The following is a 24,325-nucleotide window of genomic DNA, read 5'->3' as shown; positions in this document are numbered from 1 at the left end:
TCTCTGTGATCATTTGAACTAAGTACAGATTTGTTTGGAGGTTATAGCTTTATGTACATGTTTACTCTGAGATTCATTGTGTTACTTCTGACATGGTGAAACTGTATTTTTTCACTCTTTGAGCTCATTGGTGAGTCTCAAATGTACTGCTCATGCTTCCTAGAAGAGATGACAAATCCTCTGTCCAGAATCTTAGAACTCCTAATTCCCTCATTACTCGGGTAAATGTAGATAACGAAGGAATGGCAAAACCATTCTTTCATGTACATTCTCTCAGAAATAAAATTAAAAAACTACAACTTTTCTCTATACCGTTACAATTATATTTATGTTCCTCTGTTTTTATAAATCACGTGTCTATTGATTATTTGCCAGTTAGTGATTTGGTACACACTTCTTATTTAGTGGAGAAGTGTGGCTCAGAGGCAGAGGTCGGCCCGGGACCAGGGTTCAATTCCCGACGCAGCCGGGTGCAGGACCAATGTCAGCGGGCCCGATAAATCTCGCCTCGGTGCCATGGGGTCCCACGCTGCAACTCTGGGCAATAGCTTGCTTAATATCCACTCCGGCCCCATCACCGCCGGGGATGCCTGGCTGCACCTTGGGGATGCCCAGTAAAGGGACCATCTCACAGGGAAAGCCAGGACGGGTTCCCCAGTGGTACAGCGCTGGGACGCTCCAGGGTAACCACGCGCTCTATAAATCCAACATTCATTCATTCATTGTAATAGTATTGATATAGCACTTACTACCCCTGATGAGGCTTTCAAGCGAATTTCGACAAGTAGCATGCTACTCAAAACTCCAAAGTGGATTAGCTGTGGATTAGTATTGTGAAATATAAGTTGTTAATTGGAGCAGTGGACATGTGAGTCTATTAGTTCGATTGAGTAAGATAAATGAGGGAAGAGCCAAGAGAGTGTTATTTGGGAGTTCATTGTAGTACAGTGAAGTTTGTGATGTGTCAAAGAAGGGATAGAGGAAGGAAGCGTCTCAAAAGGGTTATTTGGGAGATCATAGTAAAATGAGATTAGGGAGGAGTCAGTGTGGAGGTAAAGAGGAATAAGAGGAGATATAGAGTAGTGAGTTGGGGAGAGTTGAAGGTTTTTTTTCTACAGTTGGGAGTAAAGTATATATATATATATATATATATATATATATATATATATATATATATATATATATATATATATATATATATATATATACACACACACATCGGAGCACAGACAGTTCTCGTCATTGCAGAGAATGCAGTGTAAAAAAAAAATATAGACACACAATAAAAAATAGCGATATTAAGTTGTATTTTATAAAGTTGCGTATGTACATGTATGGATAAATATTTAGAAACTCAGACCTGTACATAGACCTGTACATAAAGCAAATTTATTTTTTATATTTATTTTATATTTTTCCCAATATTCAGTTGTGCACTTTGTCCATCGATTAGTCCTAGCTTGAGCAGGCGTGGTATGGAATGATTGTACGTTTTTTCCTGTGAATGTGTATTTTTGTGTGAGTGCACCTTGTGGCGTGTCCTTCAAACTTGTGAGATACGTATGTTTTTGGGTTGTCAGTGTGTGGAGTATTACAATGGACTGTCTTCTCTCCTTGCACCAAATCTGAGGTAGCTGTGGAGGTGAGGTATGTTGCTTGAACTCCCTTTGGAACCTGCACTGCACAGGCTGCTTTCAGCCTTTCCCGTACGTTTGTGATCGATGTGGTGATGACTGAGGGGTGGTGGAAGTAGCTTTTAAACATTTTCCTTAACTTGGTCTCAAAAATTGTAGATTAGTGATACTTGATATTCCCCTAAATATGGGATTAACTGTGCTGTCTAGTTTCCGTAGCATATATAATCATATTTGCGGGCCTGAACCATATCCTACCTGGCCTGTGCACCTGTGTTAGACTACACATCTTTTCTTGCTGTTTCACAGAGGCACGCTTGTCATTTTTCTGTCCTTGTTGGTGCACTCCTTCATCTCCCACTGAATAAAAAAATGTGTGCGTGATACCTACTGCACAAAACTGATTTTATATGCTAAGGCCATTAATTTTAAAGCGTTATCAATCTGATTTTATGTTCTCATGATCTATTCTTGATGCACGACTAAGTCTTGCATCCTTAAGACCGTTAAATGTTTGTGATTCTATATTATGGAATGTTTTCCATGAGGATGTTGGACCGAAAGATTATCCTCTCAAGTTACACAATTAACCAAATATCTGCCTCTTACCTGGCAGTTGTGCTCATAGTCCACTGGAAAGACATACAAAAATGAAATCGCATAGTATGTTGCAGCTTTATAGAAATATACTGGTCAGCTATTTGTCAGTAGAGATTGATTTGGGCATGGTCCAGGCCAGCTCAGTTTACATTTTGCATGATCCAGGTTGTCTTTGACCTGTCTGACTCACTGTCACTTTCCACGATTGAGCAAGTGCAATCTCGTGATGTTTAGTTTCTGCGAATTATTCTAAAGTGAAATTTTTGGTACTTCAAGGTAACACCACCACCAAAATCTCATATTCACAAATGGGTCCTGTATGTTCTTCAAGACTTCGCTGAGACCAAGCAACCAAATCGTCTGAGACCAGCACGAAAATGAGACAAAAAGGCAACAGGCTATCAAAGTAAAGTCTTAAAAGCCTTTGTTAGAGTAAGGTGCATTTGAATTTGTATGAATGGCAAAAGATGAGTCTACCGTAACTTGGCCCCCAGAAATATGAATGCTCCTGCCCGCCCCCTCTAAAGCAGGCCTTGCATTTTCAACATGCTACCCACCTGCTTTTTCCTGCATGTTTTCTAGGAACAGGGAATCCATATAGCACTTGTCAAAGCACCTTGGCTTTTACTTGCAGAGTCTATGCTATTCCGAACATCACTATGTGCTTCATCTTGGCTGTCATTACTTCCCATACTGTAATCTGATCACACCCCGATGATCAGTGATCTTCATTCAAATGTTTGTGTTTTCTAGTGTAGACTAATGTCATCAAAAGAGCATATTGGTGCACTCAAATGAGTTATGCTTAACCGTGTAAAACCTTTTAGATTTTATGCAGTTTATATATCTAAAATGATTTCTTCTTTTTGCGTTTTAGAACAAATCATGGAAGAAGCTGAAGACTGTGGTGCACTGGTCTCCATTTGTTGTGTCATTTAAAAAAAGATATCCTTGGATCCAGTTAGCTGGACATGCAGGTAAGTTGTACATGGGAATTTTGTGTTGCTTACACTTGCTATGAACAGTGACCATCAAACCTTTCTGCCTTCAATCTCTCATCTCAAATTGAAGACACAAGAATGTGGGTGTGGGCGGAGATAAGATCCATTTTTCAAATAATATAGTGGAAAGCGGACCCTACTGTGTTCAGTAGTCCACAGAATCTACTTTCAACTTTCCTTGGGATTTTTTTTTTAACCCCCCCCCCTCCCCCCTCCTCCCCCCCCCTCCCCCCCCCCCCCCCCCCTTGTTGTTCTATATTTTATACTGAAATCTTTGAAATGGTACAGTACCCTAGACTGTCTGCATCCCTATCAATCTCTTCCTTTTGTTGGCAGAATGCTGGAGCATATGTATAGGCAGCCCCATCCATGAGCTGATAGCATAGCAGAGTGAATGACTCCATCTTCCACAATAGCCTGTGAACAATAATTATGAGAGTAAAAATACAGCATTTTCCACTCCCAAATTTCCCATAATGGGCTTTAGAGACCTTGAATTCTGCCTAGTAAAGTATAGCCACGTGCAAAAGTGGTTGAGAAGCCTTTAGGATCAGTCCTTTGAGATACTCCCTGTTGATATTAATTACTAAGTGGCCCCCTCAAGGTTTGTTTGTTGCTACAATCTTAATTGAAAATGTTCTGTAAACATTAGGACTCCAGCTCTGATTGGTTGCGAGAGGAACACTTAATTGTCTTTCCTGGCTGAATTCCCCTTCTAAGCAAAGAGGCTCGTTCCTAGGGCTTGACTTCACTGTTCCCAATGGGAGCCCACATCAGGAGATGGAGGAAATATTGTTGTTAAGCCATAATCAATTATATTCCCTCCTGAATGTATCCTAGGATTTAAGAGCCTACTAATCTGACCTGTGAATTTTGTGTAGATGGCTGGCTCAAGCTTACCTCGGGAACCTGCTCCACCTTGTAGATTCAGTCAACTACCTGGGTCTGTTTTCCAGTAGGGAATTGGGAGTTTGGTCTGACATGGAATGGTCCACGGCATTAGCCGATAGATGTTTTATTTTAATAGGCCACAGACTGAGTGGGGTTGAGCTAAGCATGCTTATTGAAGGACGCCACTCTGTGGCACCCTGTTGCAGACTCCACTTCTAGCCTCCCCACTGCCCTTTCACCTGGAAAAAGTTAATTACCCCATCTAATGTGACAAGATGGGGTTCTAGAGAAGGCTTGGTGTTACACCTCCGGATTCTTCATTGGAGAATAGTGAGTGCTAAAAATGGACCTTAGTCAATCCTTGACCTGTGTCATTTACCTAATGTGTGTCTTTCTTACTTGGATATGACACACTCTCTCAATGGCTGGGGGGAGGTCTCCTGGGAGGAAATCGCGGGAAAACAGAAGGCGGTAGGAAAGCTGGGTGAAACAAATTGGAAGAGTTATTAAAGCTGGGGTTAGTGGCAGAGAAGTAGTGCTGAGTTGAGATCGGTCAGTCAGATGTCTGTTGTGGAGATCATTGAGAGAAAAACTCCCTGCATGCAACTGTGATCCAGTTGGTGAATGGAATGAGTTAAGGTCCAGCATCATTCTTACTGGAGGTTTATGAGAAAATGTAGGACATTGTGGAATACTGCTGGTTGATCCCGCCTCTAGGGAAACCAAAAAGTTGTAATACTACGTCACTGAATCCAGACTTTACTCTTTGTCTAAGGGGCATAATAATTTATTGAGTCCTCTAGCACATTTACTGATGTGATTCTGGAAAGACTTAAGCCAGAGGACTACATTAAGACAGGCACAATGTTGTGCCCAATGAAGGACTGCTGCTGGAATTTCCCATAGTACATGAATAGTTGGAACTGGAACATGGACATTACCTAGTTGCCACATATCCCCACAAATGAATGTCTATAATGGATATTTCTTGGTCTGGAAGGGAGTGTTTCATTCCAAATGACCTGTAAAAGCCTAAAATGTCTTCGAGGAAGATATTGCATTGTAGAGGCCCAAGAATCAAGGAGGGGTGTCTAGTCTTATAATGCAAGGGGGAGGAAAGTATATGTTTTTTTAACTGACGTGATGGCAGGAGAAGTAGGTGGAATTAAGTGATAGGGTAAGATTGAGTTCATTCTGAACCTATTTATCGCAGACTTAATGAGTCACTCTAAAGAAGATGATGGAGTGATGAGGGTTTTGTAAAGGGTGAAGAGTGGCTGAAGATGTTTTTTGTGTTCATGAACCAGGTATTTCTGAAATAGATGACTTACATCGGCACCACCAGCTCCCAGAAGATGCAGATCACCGTTGGAGCTCTCCAAGGTTCCATCTCGTTCCTGGTTATCTTCAACCTATACATGCCCCCTCGTGTTGCTCTACTCACAGATAACCTCAAATTCACCAATATGTCAACAACACAACTGCATTGGTATTTGATTGCCCCCTCTGCTTCAGACACTTTGCCTCAAACACTACTTGCCACTTATCCAGACCTTGGTGTACATAACCGACCTAAGGCTTGACACCACCAAAACAGAATTCCTGTTGTTCAGCAAGATCAGCAAGCAACAAGTAGTCCAAACGTACCTCAACAGCAGGAACCTGGATATATTTGAATCCTTTGTCACTCATTGCAAGTCTTTAGGATTCACCCAGGACACTGAACTCCACCACCCCACCCCCTCCCCGCCCAAGGGGCACATTGCCATCACCAGGAAAAATAAAGCTTTCTGCTACCAGCACTATCTACTGACGAAAATAAAAACATTCTTCCAAGAGCACTCTTTACTGACGAAAGTAAAAACATTCTTCCAAGAATCCACTTCAGAATAGCTGTTAAAGCCATCTGATGACAGCAGTACCTTCTTCCCAGCCTCCAAGTTGATGACTTCCCCCACCAGTAGGGAATTCTTCATTCATCAACACTGCTTCTCAGGGGCTTCAAGAAATGTGACTGCAGCACTCCCAACCTGAAAGCCGGCACCACTTTCAAAATCATCTAGAAAGCCATTGCGACTGGCACACCTGGTTATTTAGTTGGAAAGCTTTTCACCTCATGTGCCATACCTGCAGCCTGGCTGCTGTCGGGCTAGAGACAAAGAAGTGTAAATAAGAAGAAAAAAAGTTAACTGGCTGCCTCCATTAATGCACCCAAGATCTTGAAAGACCTTCCTTAATACATCTGGACTGACCCATCTCTGCTTAAATCTAAAAGAGTGCTGGAGACCCGTCTTTAGAGAACACTACATCATGATGGGAGTAACAGTTCACTATCGCTCTCAGAAGACAGCTACTTTTTTGTTCACATTGACTGTCTTTGCCTTGGACTCTGTTCAGCACTCTGCTGCCTTTTGGCTAGGTTTGTGCTGTGTAAATGCTATATACCTACATGCGTACATACCCAGCCTGCACTTAAGTGCATAAGATGCTCCATACACACTGGGAATTTCAGTGCCGTACAACTTCGCCATCTCTTCTGTCGCTGCTGAGCAATGCTATACATTTTGAGAAGTGACAAGTCTTAAACTTGGTGCATGACTGGCTTGCAAACTTAGTTGTCCACAGATGACAGCAGGAAAGTAAACGTTTCTTAGTATGCTGCTGCTCATTTTCTGAAGTGTAGGTAACTGAAAAACGTAATCAGCCATCCTGAAACACCTTTCCTGTACCCCCAACCCCACCATCCAGTTCTTAATCCCTTTAACTGTTGAAATTTAGGAGCAGTGGTTATTTCTAAGCCAGTGAATTTGTGGGTACCTGTAGAAGCATATGATTTAGAGGGTATTTTTCAAAATGTCTTCTTTCTTGCACACTAGTTTACTTTTGAAAGGCACAAATGCAGCAAAATCCAATTGGTAATATCAAACATTCTGCTATTATGTGCTCCCATATGTCTTCCAGTAACAGTGGCTTCTCACTTGAGTGGGTAAGCCTTGTGCCTGCGACAGGAAAACGCAACATGAACACATCACATTTTTCCACTGGAATATTACCCTTTTTTGTTGTTGTTGCAAAGTGGGATATTCTGGATTTTGGGCCGTAGCTCAGCCTGCATTTAGGGAAACCTAGCAATGATGTACATTTTTTAAATCTAAACTCTTACCAGGTTATTTTACCCAGAATCCCTTGCAAACTACTACCTTTAGACAGTGTTGCAGTCTGTGCTAGCACATTGCACTTTTGTTCTTATTACTGACCACACCTGTAGGGTGGTAGATGTGCTGGTTCATTTTTCCACTGCTGCCACATTTGTAATATTAGAAGAGGTATGACTCTCCTCAATCACATATGTCAATGTTCCAAATCACCTAAAGTTAATCTTCAGTTCAGCAATGAATTGCGAGGTATTGTATGGGGAAGGTGCATAAGAACATAGGATCAAGTTTCCCTCAATTTGTGTCTGGTGGCTATAACAAGACCCCAAGAATTGAAAACTGCTCATAAAATCCTATTTGCAAGAAGAATCAGGAAGATGTACCTGTAAGAAAATGGGGCCACGCGTAAGGGGCGGGTGCGTGATGCGAATGTAAAACACTGCAGCTGGTTTTGTTACAGGGGGCTGATATTGCAGCTATGCTGCAAAACCGGCCCCAGTAACAAAAACACCCCCCTATGGGTCCAAAAACAGCTCCCACCCGGGCAGCTAACCAGGGAAACGCCTGGTGCCCGCTACGGTCAGTACGGCCCTGAATACAATGCTGAATAACTTAAATGCATAAACTAGTAAATAAAACCAGCCCAAGCTGAAGAAAAGTAAACGCTTAAAATTCGAAATTTGAGGGAAATTCTCAGAAAATCCAGATGTGAAAAGAACTACATAGTGTCTAGGAATCTACATTAACTTCAATGTCGGAGGAAGGGGATTAGGATCTTTAATAGAACTTACAAAACCAAAAGATCTAAATAAAACTGATACCCCCTACAATGATGTCAAAGGACATGTTTGAAAGTGCTCATAGATACTCTACCTAACAGCATGCTATAATAATGCTAACACAAGATTCCACAAGGGCAGAAGAGACTTTAGCAAAGAGGGATGCTTGATCGCGAGGCTCTGCTCTAATGATTACCATACAGCTCCATGGACTCACCCGAGGTATGCCCTGGAGGGCGAAACAATATTGAGGTAGACGTCTGGTCACAGGGGCAATAAGTTTTGGCCATGATCTGTGATTACTTCGAATTGCTATCACGACCTGTGAGAAGGGCACAATCTCCGAGATCTGGCATTGATGGAGACCCAGCATCGTGCCTAGGGATACCACCTGTAAACCACCAACCATGCTGAACAGAGACAACAATCTCTTACGTTTTACACCTCCCAAATATCTGAGGACGCAGTGGAGCGCATAGCAGATTCTGGATCTAAGTGTAGGATTACAGGACACCCAACAGTTTGCCCCTGTGGGGGCGATGTCGGAGGTGTCTTCTATTTTTGAGGCCTGACTGGAGTAGTATACATTGCTGGCAGATGACTGACGTCCATCCTGATTACTGAGTGTGCCAATACAGGCCTGTGTTCTGAGTGCTACGGTTACACAACAGGAACAGAATTCCATAGGCAAAGCAAGTTGATGGTTCAGCATTGCAGAGCCCCGAAATGCTCAACTGAAACAGGTACAATAGATGGTGGTAGTGGGGGAACCAGCTAATCCACTTAGGCTACTGCCACAATCCTCCTTTCAGACTCCAAAGCAAGTCTTAAGTGTACTGTTGGCAAGATAGATATGCTCTCACCAAGTTGGGCTATTTCATGGGAAGAACGGATTACACGAGCACTAGAACATATTGGCAGAGATTGGGATATCTGACCTAGAAGACCACATCACCATCGGAAGCAAAAAGCTACTTAAGATAGAGAAAGTTTTGACCGTTATAAAAGCCAAAAATTAAGAACTCTAAGTGAGATCACGCCACAACAATATCCCTTTACTGGCCTGGCTGGATCTACTAACATGAGGAGGAGGCCTAACGTGTTTGCCGAGAAACTGCTGTCTGAGAGCTATGATTATCCAACTTCTCAGGAATGTTTCTGGTAGAGAGGGCTGAGTGTTCCTTGAGTCCACAGCTACCACCTGGAGATGCCCTTTGTCCAATATTCACCCAGCCTCTCAATTTCCGTGTATGCACATGGTTTTACAACAGGCGAGGGAGATAGGAGTGTTAAATAATGAAGAATCCACATTTGCAATATATCCGATTTATCACTGCAGTTCAGGAAGCCCAATGTAAGTTTACTGAGGTAAAAAGTCTGCTCTACTCAAGATGTAAAATACTCCCTGCAGCATCCTGCACAGCTGTGAAGGGAACCCAACACGAATCCCCATTTCTTAGCAAGGTGGCAAAATTATACTGGAAAAGCACTGATACCAGTAGAGCCTCACACTGTGGTGAGCAATCCACAGAAAGAATAAAATGGGCAACACTGACTGACTCAGATCTATATCGCTGCCTGTTACAGACCTTGATGTAAGTCAAAAACTGCAGAGAGGAGAAGTATGGTTGGTCACTTACCTTGTTGCCATTTCTGCATTAATGATTTCTGGGCCTGCTTGATAGTCCTCGTAGAGATGCAGGTTTCTTTGAATCTATACTTTGGCTGCCAGACTAGCAATACACCACTATCACCCAGGGAAGTAATTGAAATAGCTGCGACACTAGGCAGTAGTTATTTTCCCTAAGGGACATTGAAGCCTCTATAGGCAGAATATTTCAGTCAAAAGCCCCAGGTCCTGATGGCATACCAGGGGACCTCTTCCTATATGACAAAATCGAGCTGGTCCCGTTATATTCTGTTACTCTCGAATGCTTTAGCAAGAGGTGCCCCGATTATGGCGAAGGGCAGAGGTGTTCCACATATATAAAAACGTTTACAGAGAATTGCCCTTTAATTATAGGCCTGTTAGCCTAATTGATGCAATTCAAAAGGTATTCTGCCGATCCCTTTTACAAAAGATACAGATGTGGGCCAATTAAAATGCCATTCGAAATCCAGAGTAGACTTCAGAGAAAAACGTTGAAAGTTGATCCAATGTTCTGTTTTCTCCTCCTTTATTGGAAAATTGTGGTCATTGGTAAGGGCAGTTTATATATAGCTATTATTGACTTGATGATTAGATTTAGTTTTAAGACAGAAGCTGTGGCAAGTCCTTAAAGGTATGGGAATTCCAACTGAAATTCTCAACTCACTCATAAGGGCCAATGAAGACAACTTTGCCAGAGTGAGGTGGGGTTCACAGGGGCAACTCAGTGACCCAATCCCTCTCGGTAGGGGAGTACAGCAGGGATGCGTACTAGCGCCCACGCTTTTCTCACTTTACACAAATGTGTATAATATCTTTCCTAAAAGCATGCCGATGCTCCAACACTAGGCGGGGAAAAAATTGTGACCCTCCTCTTCGCAGATGATACTCTGCTAGTATCTAAAACGCAGAGAGGGCTTCAGTCACTTTTAGATAGATACAAATGCTTTTGTGACATATGGGGCCTAATGATAAACACCACTAAAACTGAATTTTTGATCCTAATCCTGCACAAATCTTTCAGGGGTAGGCCTAAACTTGGAGGGGCACCCCTAGATAGAGTAAGCACGTTTGAATCCTCTGGCGTCTAATTGTCCAAGAAAATGTCCTGGAGAGCTCAGGTCTTAAAGATGGCCCTGAAACAGAAACACATAACAGGCTTTAGAGAAGGAACATTGTTCATCAACAAGTAAACCAGTAGCTGCCACCCTACAAGCCTATGACGCCAAAGCAGTGACCTCTGCCATGTATGGGTCAGAACTGCGGGGTTTTGATAACTTGGAGTAGCTTACCAGATTTGAGCATACATTCTTAAGTTTGGCATTGCTGCCCCAGAGCATTCCACTCCAACCCTTAATACTTGATATGGTTAGGAGACCAATTACTCCGCCAACTGCTATTCTGGGTTAGAATTGGGTAAATTCTGGAACTGTCTTTATTTGCCAACGCTATGACGGAAGTAATCCGCCTTGACAAAAGCAACAAAATTAGCTGTTTGTGCAATATAAGGAGGCTCCTAGCAGATATAGGGCTACAGGAAGTATGGGATAACCCCAACACATCCTTGTTGCAAAGAAGTAAAGTAAAAAGATACTACTGGGATTGGGTTACACAGTAGCCTGTCAGAATTCCTCTTGGGGGAAGTTAACAGCAGAATTTAGACTCCATAAACAAACCAGCTCCCTGGAGCCCTATTAAGACCTAATCCAAATATCCCATGACAGAACGCTGTATATCCATTTAAGGTTTTGCTCCCTGCCTTTGTACGACTCCCAAAGTGGATGGTATAGCAACACACTAGCACCAAGAAACTGCCCTGGGTGCAAATCCTACAGTGAATCCATGGTCCATGTCCAGTTCGCATGCCCGGCTTACACACAGCCCAGATCGTAGTGGTTAAAATCTATAGACAAATGGGCACACAAGATTACCAGGGGGCTATGGAGATGGCAGAGTCAAGTCTGTGCCCAACTTGTAAGACTAAGAGAGTGCCTGGTTAAGTCAAAAGTACCGACCTCTCAGGTGTGGTAGTAGTTTGGTGAAAAGGGAGCTGCGATGAGGGAAGACTAGCCTGCGACCAGAGATGTTATCTTCAATCCAGATTGAAAAGTGATAGGTTGCAAAGGGCACACTCGTACCTAGAAGGACTTGGGCAGTATTAGTGGTTTGTAGCCTGGCTGTTGAAGGGTCTGCATGTGGCATCATACTGTAGGAAAGTGCCCCTTTTTGTATGGTCACCCCCACACTTTTTTCCAAATGCTGATGTTTTTTATTCTGAAGGTGCGCTAGAGCCTGCTAACCAGACCCCAGTGCCAGTGCTCTCTCGCTAAAATATGATGCATGTGAATTGATAACTCCAATTGGCAAGAATGTTAACCCCTTATAAGTAAGTCCCTGGTAAGTGGTACCTAGGGGATGGAATGTAAAGGGGTCAGGGCCTGAAGCACTGATTTGCCACTCTGAGTGACCCAAATAAAGAGATGACAGCAGCGTTGCCATTGCAGACTGCATGAGCAGTGCAAACTGCCCAAACTCGACTTTGCCCTCACCATGAGTGTCAAAGTCAAAGCACTATTTTTAATATGTCAGTCACCCCCAAAGGTAGGCCTCCTGAGCCCAGGAGTCGATGTGCATTATATTAATGGACATATAAGTGCAAGCATATATGTCTCTATAGTAGCCTCCTTCCATTAGGGGCTACTATAAGTAATCATGAGGACCATAGGATAATATGGGCTGGCACCAGAGTACCCCCAGGTTGCCAGATCTATTATGGTCCCACTTGACAGTGTCATGTTTGGTATCAAACAACTTGTCTTGTCAAACTCAACTTTTTCCTAAAGTCGAAGTTAAGGTGGCATGCACCCATGTGGCTACCTTAGAGGTTGTCCACCTGCTGACCACAGCCTTTCCTGTGCCCTGGATAACAGTATGCAACTACTGCTGCTAAGACAGGAATCTGACCTCCTGTCAGGAGATGTGAACTCTCGCAGGAGTCAGAAACAAAAACCTGCCTGGCTGAGCGGAGTCATCTCTCTCCCTGACAGGATGGCTAGGGAAGTGGCATATCAGAGCAATGAGCTTCAGAGCTCTCATCACTTCTAATATGCAAGATTGCCTCTTCCCAGAGGAGGAAAAAGCCATCTTCTTGCCCCAGGCACATTTGCAACCAGGGCAGGTGGGAACATTAGATAGTCGGGATGTGCACGCCCCTAGAAGGCAAGCCACACTCCTAAGAAGGTCTACCTGGTCTGTACAGCTGAAGAAGGGTTCTGCCATTTTTAAAAGTGACAAAATAGAGGTTGCTCGGTAGAAAACCTGTAGGGGCGAGTAGCTCTTTGTCTACTTGGGCCCAATCCCCTAACACCCGTAAATCCGGGATATAAGGGGCTACCCTAGCACCAGAACCTCAGATCTTATTGACTTGCAACCAAAGAACAAAGAAGAGACCAGAGTCTCGACTTCAGGACCAGCACAAAAAAAAGCTGCACCTGTGGCAACCCCCCCCCCCACCCCCGCAACTGCATCTAGTAAAGAAGAACCCCTTTGCAAGTCAAAGGCAATTCAAGAACTCCCTTGGACTAGAGGTACTAGTTCCCTGCAACCAATAACCGCACCCGGATCCAAAGAATCACTGGCCATCAGACCCGTAATGGCCTAGTGCATTGTGGAAAATGTAGTCCTGACCTCGAGCAAGTTTGAAGCAGCTACCATTTTCCCCCAGACTCCAGAATGTCAAAGTGACCGAAGACTGAGCTTATGGCTGCCAAGGCTTTTTGGTTTCCAGTCTGACAGCAATTACTTTTGTTCGACCTTGTGCCTCGAGGGAACCCTGCTGCATCTTCAACCCAATGCCTCTGTGCACATTGTTGAGATTTTGCATCCCCTTCCTCACCAGCATCATCTTAGTGGAAAAACCAGCAACCCACGGCTCCCGCTTCAGCACCAGAGACAGTCAAGACTACTCTACACCCGGGCCCTATGAGCCAGGGAAAAATCAACTGGCTATCCGATTGTGGTCTTGGGACCTGCCTCTCCTTTACCCTCAGTGGTTTTTACTAAACTCGACCTGCAAGTGATTGATTGTCACTAGTACATTTCCCCATTAACTGCACGTTAAAGTTTCACAGGAGTGTGAAATGCACGAATATATCTATTTTTCAAAAATCCATTCCTACGGGTATATTAATTAGATAAAGTTTGTTTTGGTGTCCAAATTTCTATAAAATGTGCTTTATTTTTATAAACTGGTGTCTGATTTCTTTCGAGTCGTGTCAGTTACTTAGTATCCATGTTGGTACTCTGAAATGCTTAACACATGTTTCTCTAAACCACCTAGATGTGTTTTTCTATTAGTCCCAAAACGGTATGATTTCCAGTTGTAGACCAAAAATGAAATGTGATCATCTTTGTCAACATGATTGCATATCTCCATTCTCTTTGTTTTCACTGCCCTGAGGAAGTCTTTTTCAAGACGAAACAGGTGTTGGCTGTGCTAGTTCTATCTGGCCCAAGTGTATCTTATGTACAGACTATAGTACATTAGGGACTTATTTAACACATATTGGCCATTGTTTTATCATATATGTACTGTCCATATATTCTCCTCGTTAGACAACATTTCATTTTAAGCTTCTTACTAAAGACTCTGTCACATTTTAAAATTATAACTTTGTTTTTTCTCATCAAATTGGACTATTATTGTGTTTTAATGTAATTGGTTTGTGCGCCAGACATTAGTGAAAAATACCTCTTCTAAATGTCTTTGTCTTTGTACTTGTATAGCGCACAGCTACCCGCAGTGGGTCTCCCGGCGCTTGTACGAATACCTCAAGGAAACCCTTCCTGGTTTTCCGTGTGAAGTGTCCACTCCTGGGCACCCCCATGGTGAAACCAGGCATCCCCGGCGCTGTGGGGGCCGTTGTAGAGACTAAACAAGCTATTGCCCAGAGTTGCAGCGTGGGACCCATGATTAGAATAGGCACTGAGGCGAGAATATCCGGTCAGAGGAATTTATGAGCCCAAGACCTGCCGAGGCGGGAATCCAACCCTGGTCCCTGGCCGGAGCTCTGCATCAAGGTGATGCATTTTCATAAATAGCATCTTAGGAATTGCTTTCAGCGAACTAGTCCCAGAGACAAGAGTAAGACGGACTCATCTACATTGTACTAGAGTGATCACACGCCACAGTTTCTTGAAACTAACAGATTAATCTTATCTGACAATCATTAATTGTAAATGGTGATTGGTTAGACTTTATTACATGAGCACTGGTTCTGTGTGTGCCTTAGACAACGTTCTGAAATGGACTTGGTTTAATGTTATAGCGAATGCTGGGTACCCAGCTTTCACGGTTGTTTTTATTTATTCCGAGCTGAGTGCAGAAAATCATCATCTTGGTTTTATTCCTTTTTGCACAACCAATGCCACTGTTGTCGAACTGAGCTTTTTGGATATGGCTTCAAGCGATGTATATATTACTCTACAGCAACAGTTATAATACTTTTATACAATAGGGATGATGTAATGAATTGCACAGGAGTTAGGTGCATAAGTTACTGCTATTTAAAAAAGCTTTATTTTCTTGCATTTAGGAAAATGTTTTTGATTTGTCTGGCTAAGGAGACATGTTTGTGACACAAATGTTAAAACATTGAGAATGATCTTGTTTTTCCATTCTTTTTGTTTCTTGAAGGTAACTTCAAGGCTGGCGAATATGGTAAAATCTTGAAAAAGTATTGTGAATGTGAACAGCAGTGCCTAGAGTTACTGAATAAAGATGTACTGCAGCCATTTGTTCCAGGATACTACGGTGTGGTAGAGAAGGATGGGGAGAGCTACAATCAGATGGAAGATCTTCTTTCTGAGTTTGACTCTCCATCTATTATGGACTGCAAGATGGGTATCAGGTAAGCTTGAACTTGAGTCCAGTATCTGTTTGAATTGGTCTACTGTTTGACACTGAGAAAGTTTCTGTATTTGTGTTCTCTTAAAAGAGGGAATTGCCTGTGATTGTGAAAAGTAGGTTAAGGTTTATCAGAAACTGCAGAAAACGGAAGCCTAATATGAATTAGTAAATGAGACCTACTTGTTTCATCCTTTGAATCTTTTCTAGTACAAAACACCAGCGTAATCACTCAGGTCTGGTCCAATGACCTGACGGAGTGGAAGTCATTTTTATGAGTTTCACTTTTGATTCATTTCACATTGAACACTTGATTCCAAACCTTTTTCTATGAGATCTTCAAACAGCCATTTGTGATCTTTCAGGAGGCCTGTGTTAGGGCGACTTTTCTTACTGTAATTTCTTGGCAAATTTAATTTCCATATTTACAGTACACAAATACACTTGATAACTGTGACCATTGAGAAGCTACAGGGTACCAAAGGGATAACACTCCGGTCTTTTCTTTGCTGGCTGGCACATTCAGTTTTATTACTTTCATGACCATCTTTGCCCACAAATCTTTTCCAATCATGCTTTCTAAAGAAGTTTTGTAGTTTGGGGGGATGGGTAACGGTGCTGGATGTTAAGGATTTAATATTTCTTAAAAAGGGAGTGTTTGGTGGGCCTCCCCCAAAATAAAATGTATAAAGCGCTGTAATACGTGTGGGGTAAAGGCATGCATGATATCGACTCATATTTCTGACATAGTGATTTGCATGACCAGTTAGGACAGTACCATAACAAACACCGTCTTCCGACCATTCCTTTAGTAATCTGTGTCTTTGGATCTGGTTTTGGAAAGTATTTACTAGAGAACTTGCTTGAAGTAAAGTGCTAAATTATCTCTCTTATATTTCACAGAACATACTTGGAGGAAGAGCTTGTGAAAGCTCGAGAGAAGCCAAAGTTAAGAAAGGATATGTACGAGAAGATGATTGCTGTGGACCCAGATGCACCTAATGAGGAGGAGCATGCACAGAGGGCAGTTCTCAAACCACGCTACATGCAGTGGAGAGAAACCCTCAGCTCTACTGCTACCTTAGGGTTCAGGATAGAAGGCATAAAGGTGAGAAGCACAGAACAGTTTAAGCAGTCCAGCTAAAATGAATTTGGAAAGCTGCTAGGCGTGGCTCTTTGTCTCACTTCTCTGAGGTTCTGAAGTGATGAAAACAAAATGTCTGAACCTTCAGAACCAAAAATATGAGCACAGAGCATCAGTCAGGTAACCTTGCTGGTTTGTGAATTAACACTGAAAGAAATATTAGCGGCATATATTAGTAGATAATCTAATAATTTCAACGTTTTGTGCCCACCCCTACACATGAAATAGTCATAACTGCTATAGAGAAAATGGTGATCTTCTTAAAGACTATATACAGATATGCACAAGCTTCCAGAACCCGTCTCTTCATGAATATAAAAATAATTTTTCATATGTATATATTTGCTAGTTGTAGGACTTGGACCATGGGTCTCTGCCTAGTTCACTTTCTTTCCCTTGCTTGCTTATTATCTTTCTCGCTGAGCCTTTTCTCATGCACTCCCCAGGATCTCCTTAATCGAAGACATGAGAAGGTCTGTTGAATCTTAGATGGATGTTTACACAAAAGTGGATGTCTTCAAAGGCTGTTTCTTAGGGGTATTTAAAGTAACTGCATCCAGCTATCAATGTTACTTTTTTTGCTTCTTGGGCTACCTTTATATATCTCTATATATCTACTCTCTATGAAAAGAATACCTTAAATAAAGTAATGTGTTAAAATCTGAAATCTACTTGAATGTTCAAGAAAAATGGTGATGACACAGAACTGTAAGCACCTCTGACTAGAAAGTATTTAAAGCTGTTAATATCAGAACACACTTTGGGAACAGAGTACGTTTAGTTTCTAAGATTAAGTGGTCCAGACATGTCCTCCTTATGCCATCCTCTGTTATGGGAATCCAAATAGAAAAGAGCTGTAGCAATAATGTCACCAATGGGGGCACTTTATTTGGAGATGCTCGTGTAAAAAAGGAAACCAACTACACTTTTTGTGCTGCCTACTAAATAGAGCCCTTTGACGTCGGACCTGTCCCTTCTTGCCCAAAGCACGAAAAAGGGCTACAGATAATACACCATAACAGTATTTTGTTTGCATATTTATTGTGGATTAGTTGTGTTTTCTTACTGCAAAAATGACGTGGATGCGAACGTGCATTGACCATCAGGTCCCTGTAAAACTGAGAACAGGAGAGGTTCCTTTGTTTCAGACATGTTGCTTGTATTGTGGTGATCTCCTGTGTCTGACATGCATATCTTAACTCTACTCCTCATGCCCAGTCCCGATTTTTCCATCTAGTGCTCTTCACAAGTATACAGTACTGGACATGTTGTACCTCTCACCAAAAGTGCATACCTCATGCAAGGTGAAGTAGTCTACCAGCTACCCATAACTGGTTTCTCCATACGTCTCCTAAGCTGAAATCATAAATTGCTGCTTTAAGCCTCTGCCCTAGAGAAGAAGCATGACTTGTCCCCTAACAAAACAGTAGAAAGAGAACCGTAAACTCAAAGTACCTTTGTCAGAGCCTTATACATCCTACTCATGGTTGATAGTACAACGACTCACTACTGACCAAATAATCGGCATTTCTCTCAATCATTGGGAATGATTATTGCCTATACATCAGTTCTGTGTGATCACACTGATTTTATTACTGCACATGGCAGATACAGTAGACTTTTTATTGGAGCTCTTCGGGAACCACTATGCAGAAATGAATGCATTGTGTTGTGAATAGGACTCCTTCTACTTCATCCTTCCCACCTTACCGAAATCCTGGGGTGCGCCTTTTCACCAGGAGGAGTTTGTCCAAGCCTTGCATCACTGCTCTTTAAACTTGTGTCCATCACCTAACAGCTCAAGATGTTTAAACTCTTACTGTTAGAAAACCTGGTTTCTTCTCAAGCAGAGACAACATCATTGTAAGTCAAGCATAAATGCAGCATAAATATTTAAGCTGTTCCTCAGAAAACCATGCTAAAAAGTGTCTGATATTGTAGACAGGTCACAGGAAGGTTCTGTGTTCACTGTACAAGGAAGGGCAGCTTCAAAGCAGATGTAGTAATACCCACTTGGGGTCATATTTCAATCAGTTGTTAGTGGCTTCTACCTGTATGGAGGAGCTGTTGTCAAATATTAGATTTAAAGCTTAGCCTAGTGTACCACGTTGAAGACTGGGCCAAAAACACAGACTAGTTGATAAAATGTTGCTATGTATTGCATATTGTTATGTAAATCTCTTAACGTCTGGTGCTAGTATAGTATTTGGTTACAAGGCACTAGGAATTCAAAGTGTACACATTTCCTGACATAACTCTGTTACCCATCAGATATGGGACAAGAATTCTATTGGACTCCTCTTTCTTAGAAAAAAGTGTTTAATTCTTCCATAGACCAAGCCCATAAGCAGAGAAATTTGGGGTGTGGCGCTCCGATCTATTTCATTAAATACCACTTAAACTACTATTTTGATGAGGTGCCCGCCTCCATTTGGCCATCATGTAACCTTGCTTTCTACCACAGCCACAGATAAGATGGGTTCATCAGCTAAAACCTTTTCAGAGAGAAGACGCAAATTCCCCCTGCATGCCTGCTTCAAGGAATCTGCACATCTGCTTTATTCATACTAGGACAATGCCTGGCAGCCAAAATCTCTGCTTTTGATATAATTTGAATCTTTACCCAAGATCCTAGCCATCTATCAATGTGTTAAAATGTCACTTTACCTTTCTACCTGTGTTCTCCTTCTTGTTACAGTTATGGGTTCTGGGACGTTTTTGTTTAGTTATCACACCTTGGGCACCTCTCAGCACAATCTGGTATTAATATTTGAATTAAGTCACAGATGACGAGCAAAAACAAGAGCTTGGGGAACAAGAGAATGACTCAAAAAAGATGCCAAGACTGGGAAACTAAGGTTAAGGTCTTCTTTAGCATTAGATCGTCACAGATGGGTGTTCACGTATGAATATAGTGTGTTCAATGCATTGAAACCCATTAGGTAATTAAGGCAGTTTTTGTGATGCCAGCCAGCAATCATAGCATTTGCGATTTTCCTTTTTTGTATTTTAATTGTGCTCTGCACAGTTTGATGTAACATAGATGATTTGATGTTTGACAGAATCCAACTCCTGTCCCCTTCTTATTTGTTAGCACTAAAGGTTTGTGACTTTGCTTACTGCTAGTGAAAGACGGGTCCCTGTAAATGTAGCTTAACTTATGGTTACAAAATGCAATACCTTGCTTGATTGAATAGTAGGTTATCTGACAGAGATGTTCAAACTATCCTAGACTCAGCTTTATGGTTGGTCAACTAGTCTGACTAGGCCAAAAATGTTGTCTTAAACCTTCCCAGGAGACCTTTGTTGAAGTTTTTCTTTTTGTTTAGTACAAGTCCTTAACTTGCTCTCTCTTGGCAAGAATATTTGTCAGGTGTTTGAAAGGTCAGTCAGTTCCTGCAATATATTTTATCAATTATAGCTCAGGAGTAAAAAAAATTCTCGTTTGGTGTGAGTTTCGTTGGCAGCTTCTACATCCTATTGCAGAAGTAGTCATGAAGAGTTTGTGAAAGAGACCACTGAAATGAACATTCAGAATGTTTTTTTTTTCCCCCAGTTTTGTTTTTAGCTGTTTCCATTATGCGTTGCTCTGCATGGTATCACAGAGCAAGCTAAGATCTCTACTGCATAGTGTGCCACCTTTAAGTTTGGATGTTTGCATCACAATACATTTTCAGTTTTTGCTTCTCGTCTCTGAACAATTTGGAATTTTATTTAACTCTGCTTACATAATAGAAAGTGTTTTAAAAAAGTATGTTTTATTCTTATGAAAAGAAATACCAGCACTTCGCTATTGGTGAATGGTTCGTAGAATATTAAAAGGCTCAAGTGGTCCCCTTGCAAACAGAAATTAGCAAGTCTACAAGATAAAGATTAATTCTTAAAGTTACTTTGCTTTTTATGTTGCTATTCATAATGCTTTTCTTTTTGGCTTGGATACAATTTCTCCATTCAAGAAGCCTTTCTGTCAGTCCGAATCTTCTTATTCTGAAAACATCGCTGAAGAAAAGTATGGCCTATGTTTCTGAAAAAGCTTAAGTGTAAGAAACATCTGTTTGAGGGTAGCCCTAAAAATAATATATGTTAAATACTTAGGAAGATTATTGCAGTTGAATGAATGGATCTTATTATAGTTGGACGTTTTAATGATTTGTACACAATATGCCAAATGCTGTAACCGAAAGCGATCTAGCTACTGACGGTGGTCCGCTTTACTAACTTGGACTTCTTTCTTCAGAAATCTGACGGGACCTGTAACACCAACTTTAAGAAAACCAAGCAGAAACAGCAAGTCATGAATGCACTAGAGGACTTTGTTGATGGAAACAAAAATATTCTTGTAAGTTGTTATTCAAGCACTTTTGGGTTATGTATGATTAAGGAATGTGGTGGGTTTAGCCTGTCATAAATTGTCGATCTTGGCTCATGGTTTGTTTTGGAGTTATGAATAGGGCTTTCAGTTTCATTAACCGTGAATATTTGAGTTCAAATATTGTGCTCTGGCAAGGCATTCAAGTGCGGACACGAAATCCATACATGCAAGTCAAACTCGCCTCTATCTAATCTGAAACATTTTGTACTTGTACAGTCCTACTAAATCAAAAATACTAAATTTAATTTTAAATGCCTACGATTTGGAGAAAACTCACTGTCCCTTGTAACCTAGCAAATATTTTATGTGTTCTTTACTACAAATATGTAATACTTAAATGTATACTGTACTCAAATTGCCTCTAAGCTCACAGGAACTCTTTGCACATCTTGTCTGCTTTGTTCCTTCTCCATAGTGTTGCCATTCCCGACTGTCTAACCCATCATTCGCAAATGTTCTTTTCCTTGAGAAAGTATGCCTGTGTAACTAAGCAGCAATGAAACTTAGTGATCTATGATGTGGCAGTAGTTATTTTTTTGTTAAATTAGACTATAGCAATATGTATCTTTGATTGTGCCCATACAAAGATTACAACAGTTAGCTTTATTAAAACTCTTACTGATTAAAAGAATCCTTTAAACATCTGGAAGTTGAGAAATATTTTTAAGTGGTCACAGCGATAGCATTCTGTATCACAGAACATGATTCAAATATCGTTAAAAAGTAAGTTGAGTGATGGTTTCATTTCCGACTGTTCTGGAGTATGTAATCATGGAGCAGAAGTTGAAGGCCTGCCATTATCGTCTGAACTACTTGGAAAGAGTCACTGTCACCAGGTACATCAAACCTTTTACACATGCTGGATTTTACCAGGATTTCTCCTATCTTTGAGACAATAAATTAATTGGGAATGTAGAGAGCTTGTGATAAGGCTGGACTCAGGCTCATTGTTTTCTGAATTAAACTTTTGTGAATAACACAAAATTTCATTAGTTATAGGACTTTCAGTAGGTCTTATTTTTGATCATTGTAATAAATGACCTTTCTAAAAGTATACAGTATAGTGAATTTGAGATTTAATGATTTTTAATGTTCCACATAGCCAAAATGCACTGGCCTTGTCAAGCAAAGTGAAATAAATGCTATATTTTGTGGATATTAATGTTGCTTGTAGTCACTGGGTGTTCTACTTAAACTACTGAGTAGGAAATGCTGAGAGGTGGAAAAAGACGACTCCGGCCAGTGCGAGGATAAGATAGCAGAAATAAAGAAGGGATCTTGTGGAGGAAGTCTGCTTCCCTTAAAAGTTGCTGACTTGACAGGAGTACATAGATAGTGTTGATCTTTTCATTCGGACTTGCAAGACCACACAGAACTGGACAGGTGAGGTGTGGTTCAAGAGGGGATAAGTCGAGGAGAGAAGTTAATTCCCAGAGAGGGAGGTCGAAGCCCTGGTAAATACTTTGAATTGTACTGGAGGAGGCCAAAGAAAGACCCTGGGAGATGGGCATCTGCCTGGCATCCCAGCCCACCCAAAATGTCTACATTTAGGCTCATGCGCCCGCTTTCAAATAGATACATTTATCTGTGTCTGGAAAAGGGGAAAGAGAGAAATAATGAGCTAGAAAATAAGAGGTCCTGTGCATCTGATTTTCTGGAGTGTCTGGGTTCCTGAGCATATTCAGGTTTTATTAAGTGCATTTATCTGGATGCTGACGACTTCGTTTTGGTAATATGACAGCGGAATGTGACCTGGACTAGGCTTTTAACGCCCAAGGCATGAGCAAGGGCTGCTTGGCTCTAATGAAGCCTCCGTGCTTGTCAGTTCGTTTTATTTAATACTGGCTGTAAGTACTGGTCTGGGTTGGGGTTACAGGATGTACGACTTCTAGGAGTGAATGACCAATTGAATTAGTCAATGAATGGGTGTCATGCGTCTTTGAAAAGAACACAGTCTTGCCAATTGAGCATTGGAATTATATGCATAAGCCACACCTACACAACATCTCCTCAGAACCCTTCAGTTCCCATATTTGATTAATCGCGAAGTAAGTGGGCGCTGCTAGGGTCATAGAAGCTTTCTATTTTTACACAGAGAATGTTCCTTTGAACTGACCTTTGCTAGGGCCTGTGGTAACTCTGATAGCTATTGGTTAGTTAGTTAGTGAATTTTGCGCCAAGTGTCTGCAGGAGCAGGCAGTTAGTAGAGAATCCGTATGGCAGCAGTGCTTTATGAGTGGCACCCAAAAGAGCGTTTCGAGGCTAACTGTTCTACAATGTCTGGCCAGGTATGTTTAACTGTGAATGCCTTGACGGTTCAGAGGTCAGTAGTGGGAAAGTTAAAAATAAAATTGTAAATGGGACATGCAAAGACTTTAAGAAACTGTCCCTCTGCAATGGATTTTTAAGTCTCAAGATTTAGCCTGCCTTTTGTAAGTGGTTAATTGTCCTTAGAATTTACAAGAAGCCTTGAAAGGGAGACCGCTTAAGAAGTGAGGTCAGTTTGAAACGTGTTGGTCCACCAGATAGCATAGATTTAGGTCTGTGAGGAATCAGGCCTGCTTCATAGTGACCGTAGGATACAAGGCAAGAAGGAGGCATGTATCTGTGATAGAGTTAGGGCTAGGGAGTCTTTATTTGTGAGGTAAAGAGCAGGATAGAAATCTTCAAGACAACAAACAAGACAGCACGTGTCTTTGGTAATCAAGAGACCTGTGGCAAAGGGCGAGACCCAAAAACGAGAAGGAGAACACACTGAGAGGCCAGTGACAGCCCAAGAGAAATCAAAACTGAACAGCAGGGGAGGACCGCAGTAGGCCGAAGACCTATAAATAAGAGAAATCCAAAAGTAATGATGTAGTCAAGAGTAGGGAAAATGCCCCTGATTATGTAAGTACAAAGTTCAGCGTTGTCTAAAATAGAACAACGTCCCCACTTGGCACTCCGTCGGGTGACCACCCTCTGACAAATTAATCCAGGTAATTAAAATTCAAACGTCAAGTGGTTAAATCCTTAAGTTCCTTTTATCTAGAACGTCGTGGTGCATCATACGTATAGATCATGTTCTTTTAAAGGCATGGAATACATTTGTCGTCTTTTTTATAAATCCCAATGCATTATGGGACTGTGCCCTTTCTCAGGGGAATCCTTCCGGAAAGCAGTCAGATATAGCAATATTCAATAAGGCAAAAGGCGT

General features: G+C 41.6%; 1 protein-coding gene across 1 annotated transcript in view; it reads left to right on the top strand.

The window, feature by feature from the left end:
* ITPKC (inositol-trisphosphate 3-kinase C) overlaps positions 1-24,325 on the top strand; it is a 902,887-nt gene that overhangs the window by 858,902 nt on the left and 19,660 nt on the right. The window contains exons 4-7 of the mRNA XM_086938015.1: positions 3,112-3,211; positions 15,404-15,617; positions 16,517-16,721; positions 20,995-21,096. Coding sequence (XP_086794141.1) covers positions 3,112-3,211; positions 15,404-15,617; positions 16,517-16,721; positions 20,995-21,096 — 621 coding nt within the window. The remainder of the gene's footprint in view (positions 1-3,111; positions 3,212-15,403; positions 15,618-16,516; positions 16,722-20,994; positions 21,097-24,325) is intronic.

The sequence above is a fragment of the Lissotriton vulgaris genome, chromosome 9 (assembly GCF_964263255.1).
Source record: "Lissotriton vulgaris chromosome 9, aLisVul1.2, whole genome shotgun sequence".
NCBI classification, from domain to species: domain Eukaryota; kingdom Metazoa; phylum Chordata; class Amphibia; order Caudata; family Salamandridae; genus Lissotriton; species Lissotriton vulgaris.
This window is presented reverse-complemented; position numbering and strand designations above follow the sequence as displayed.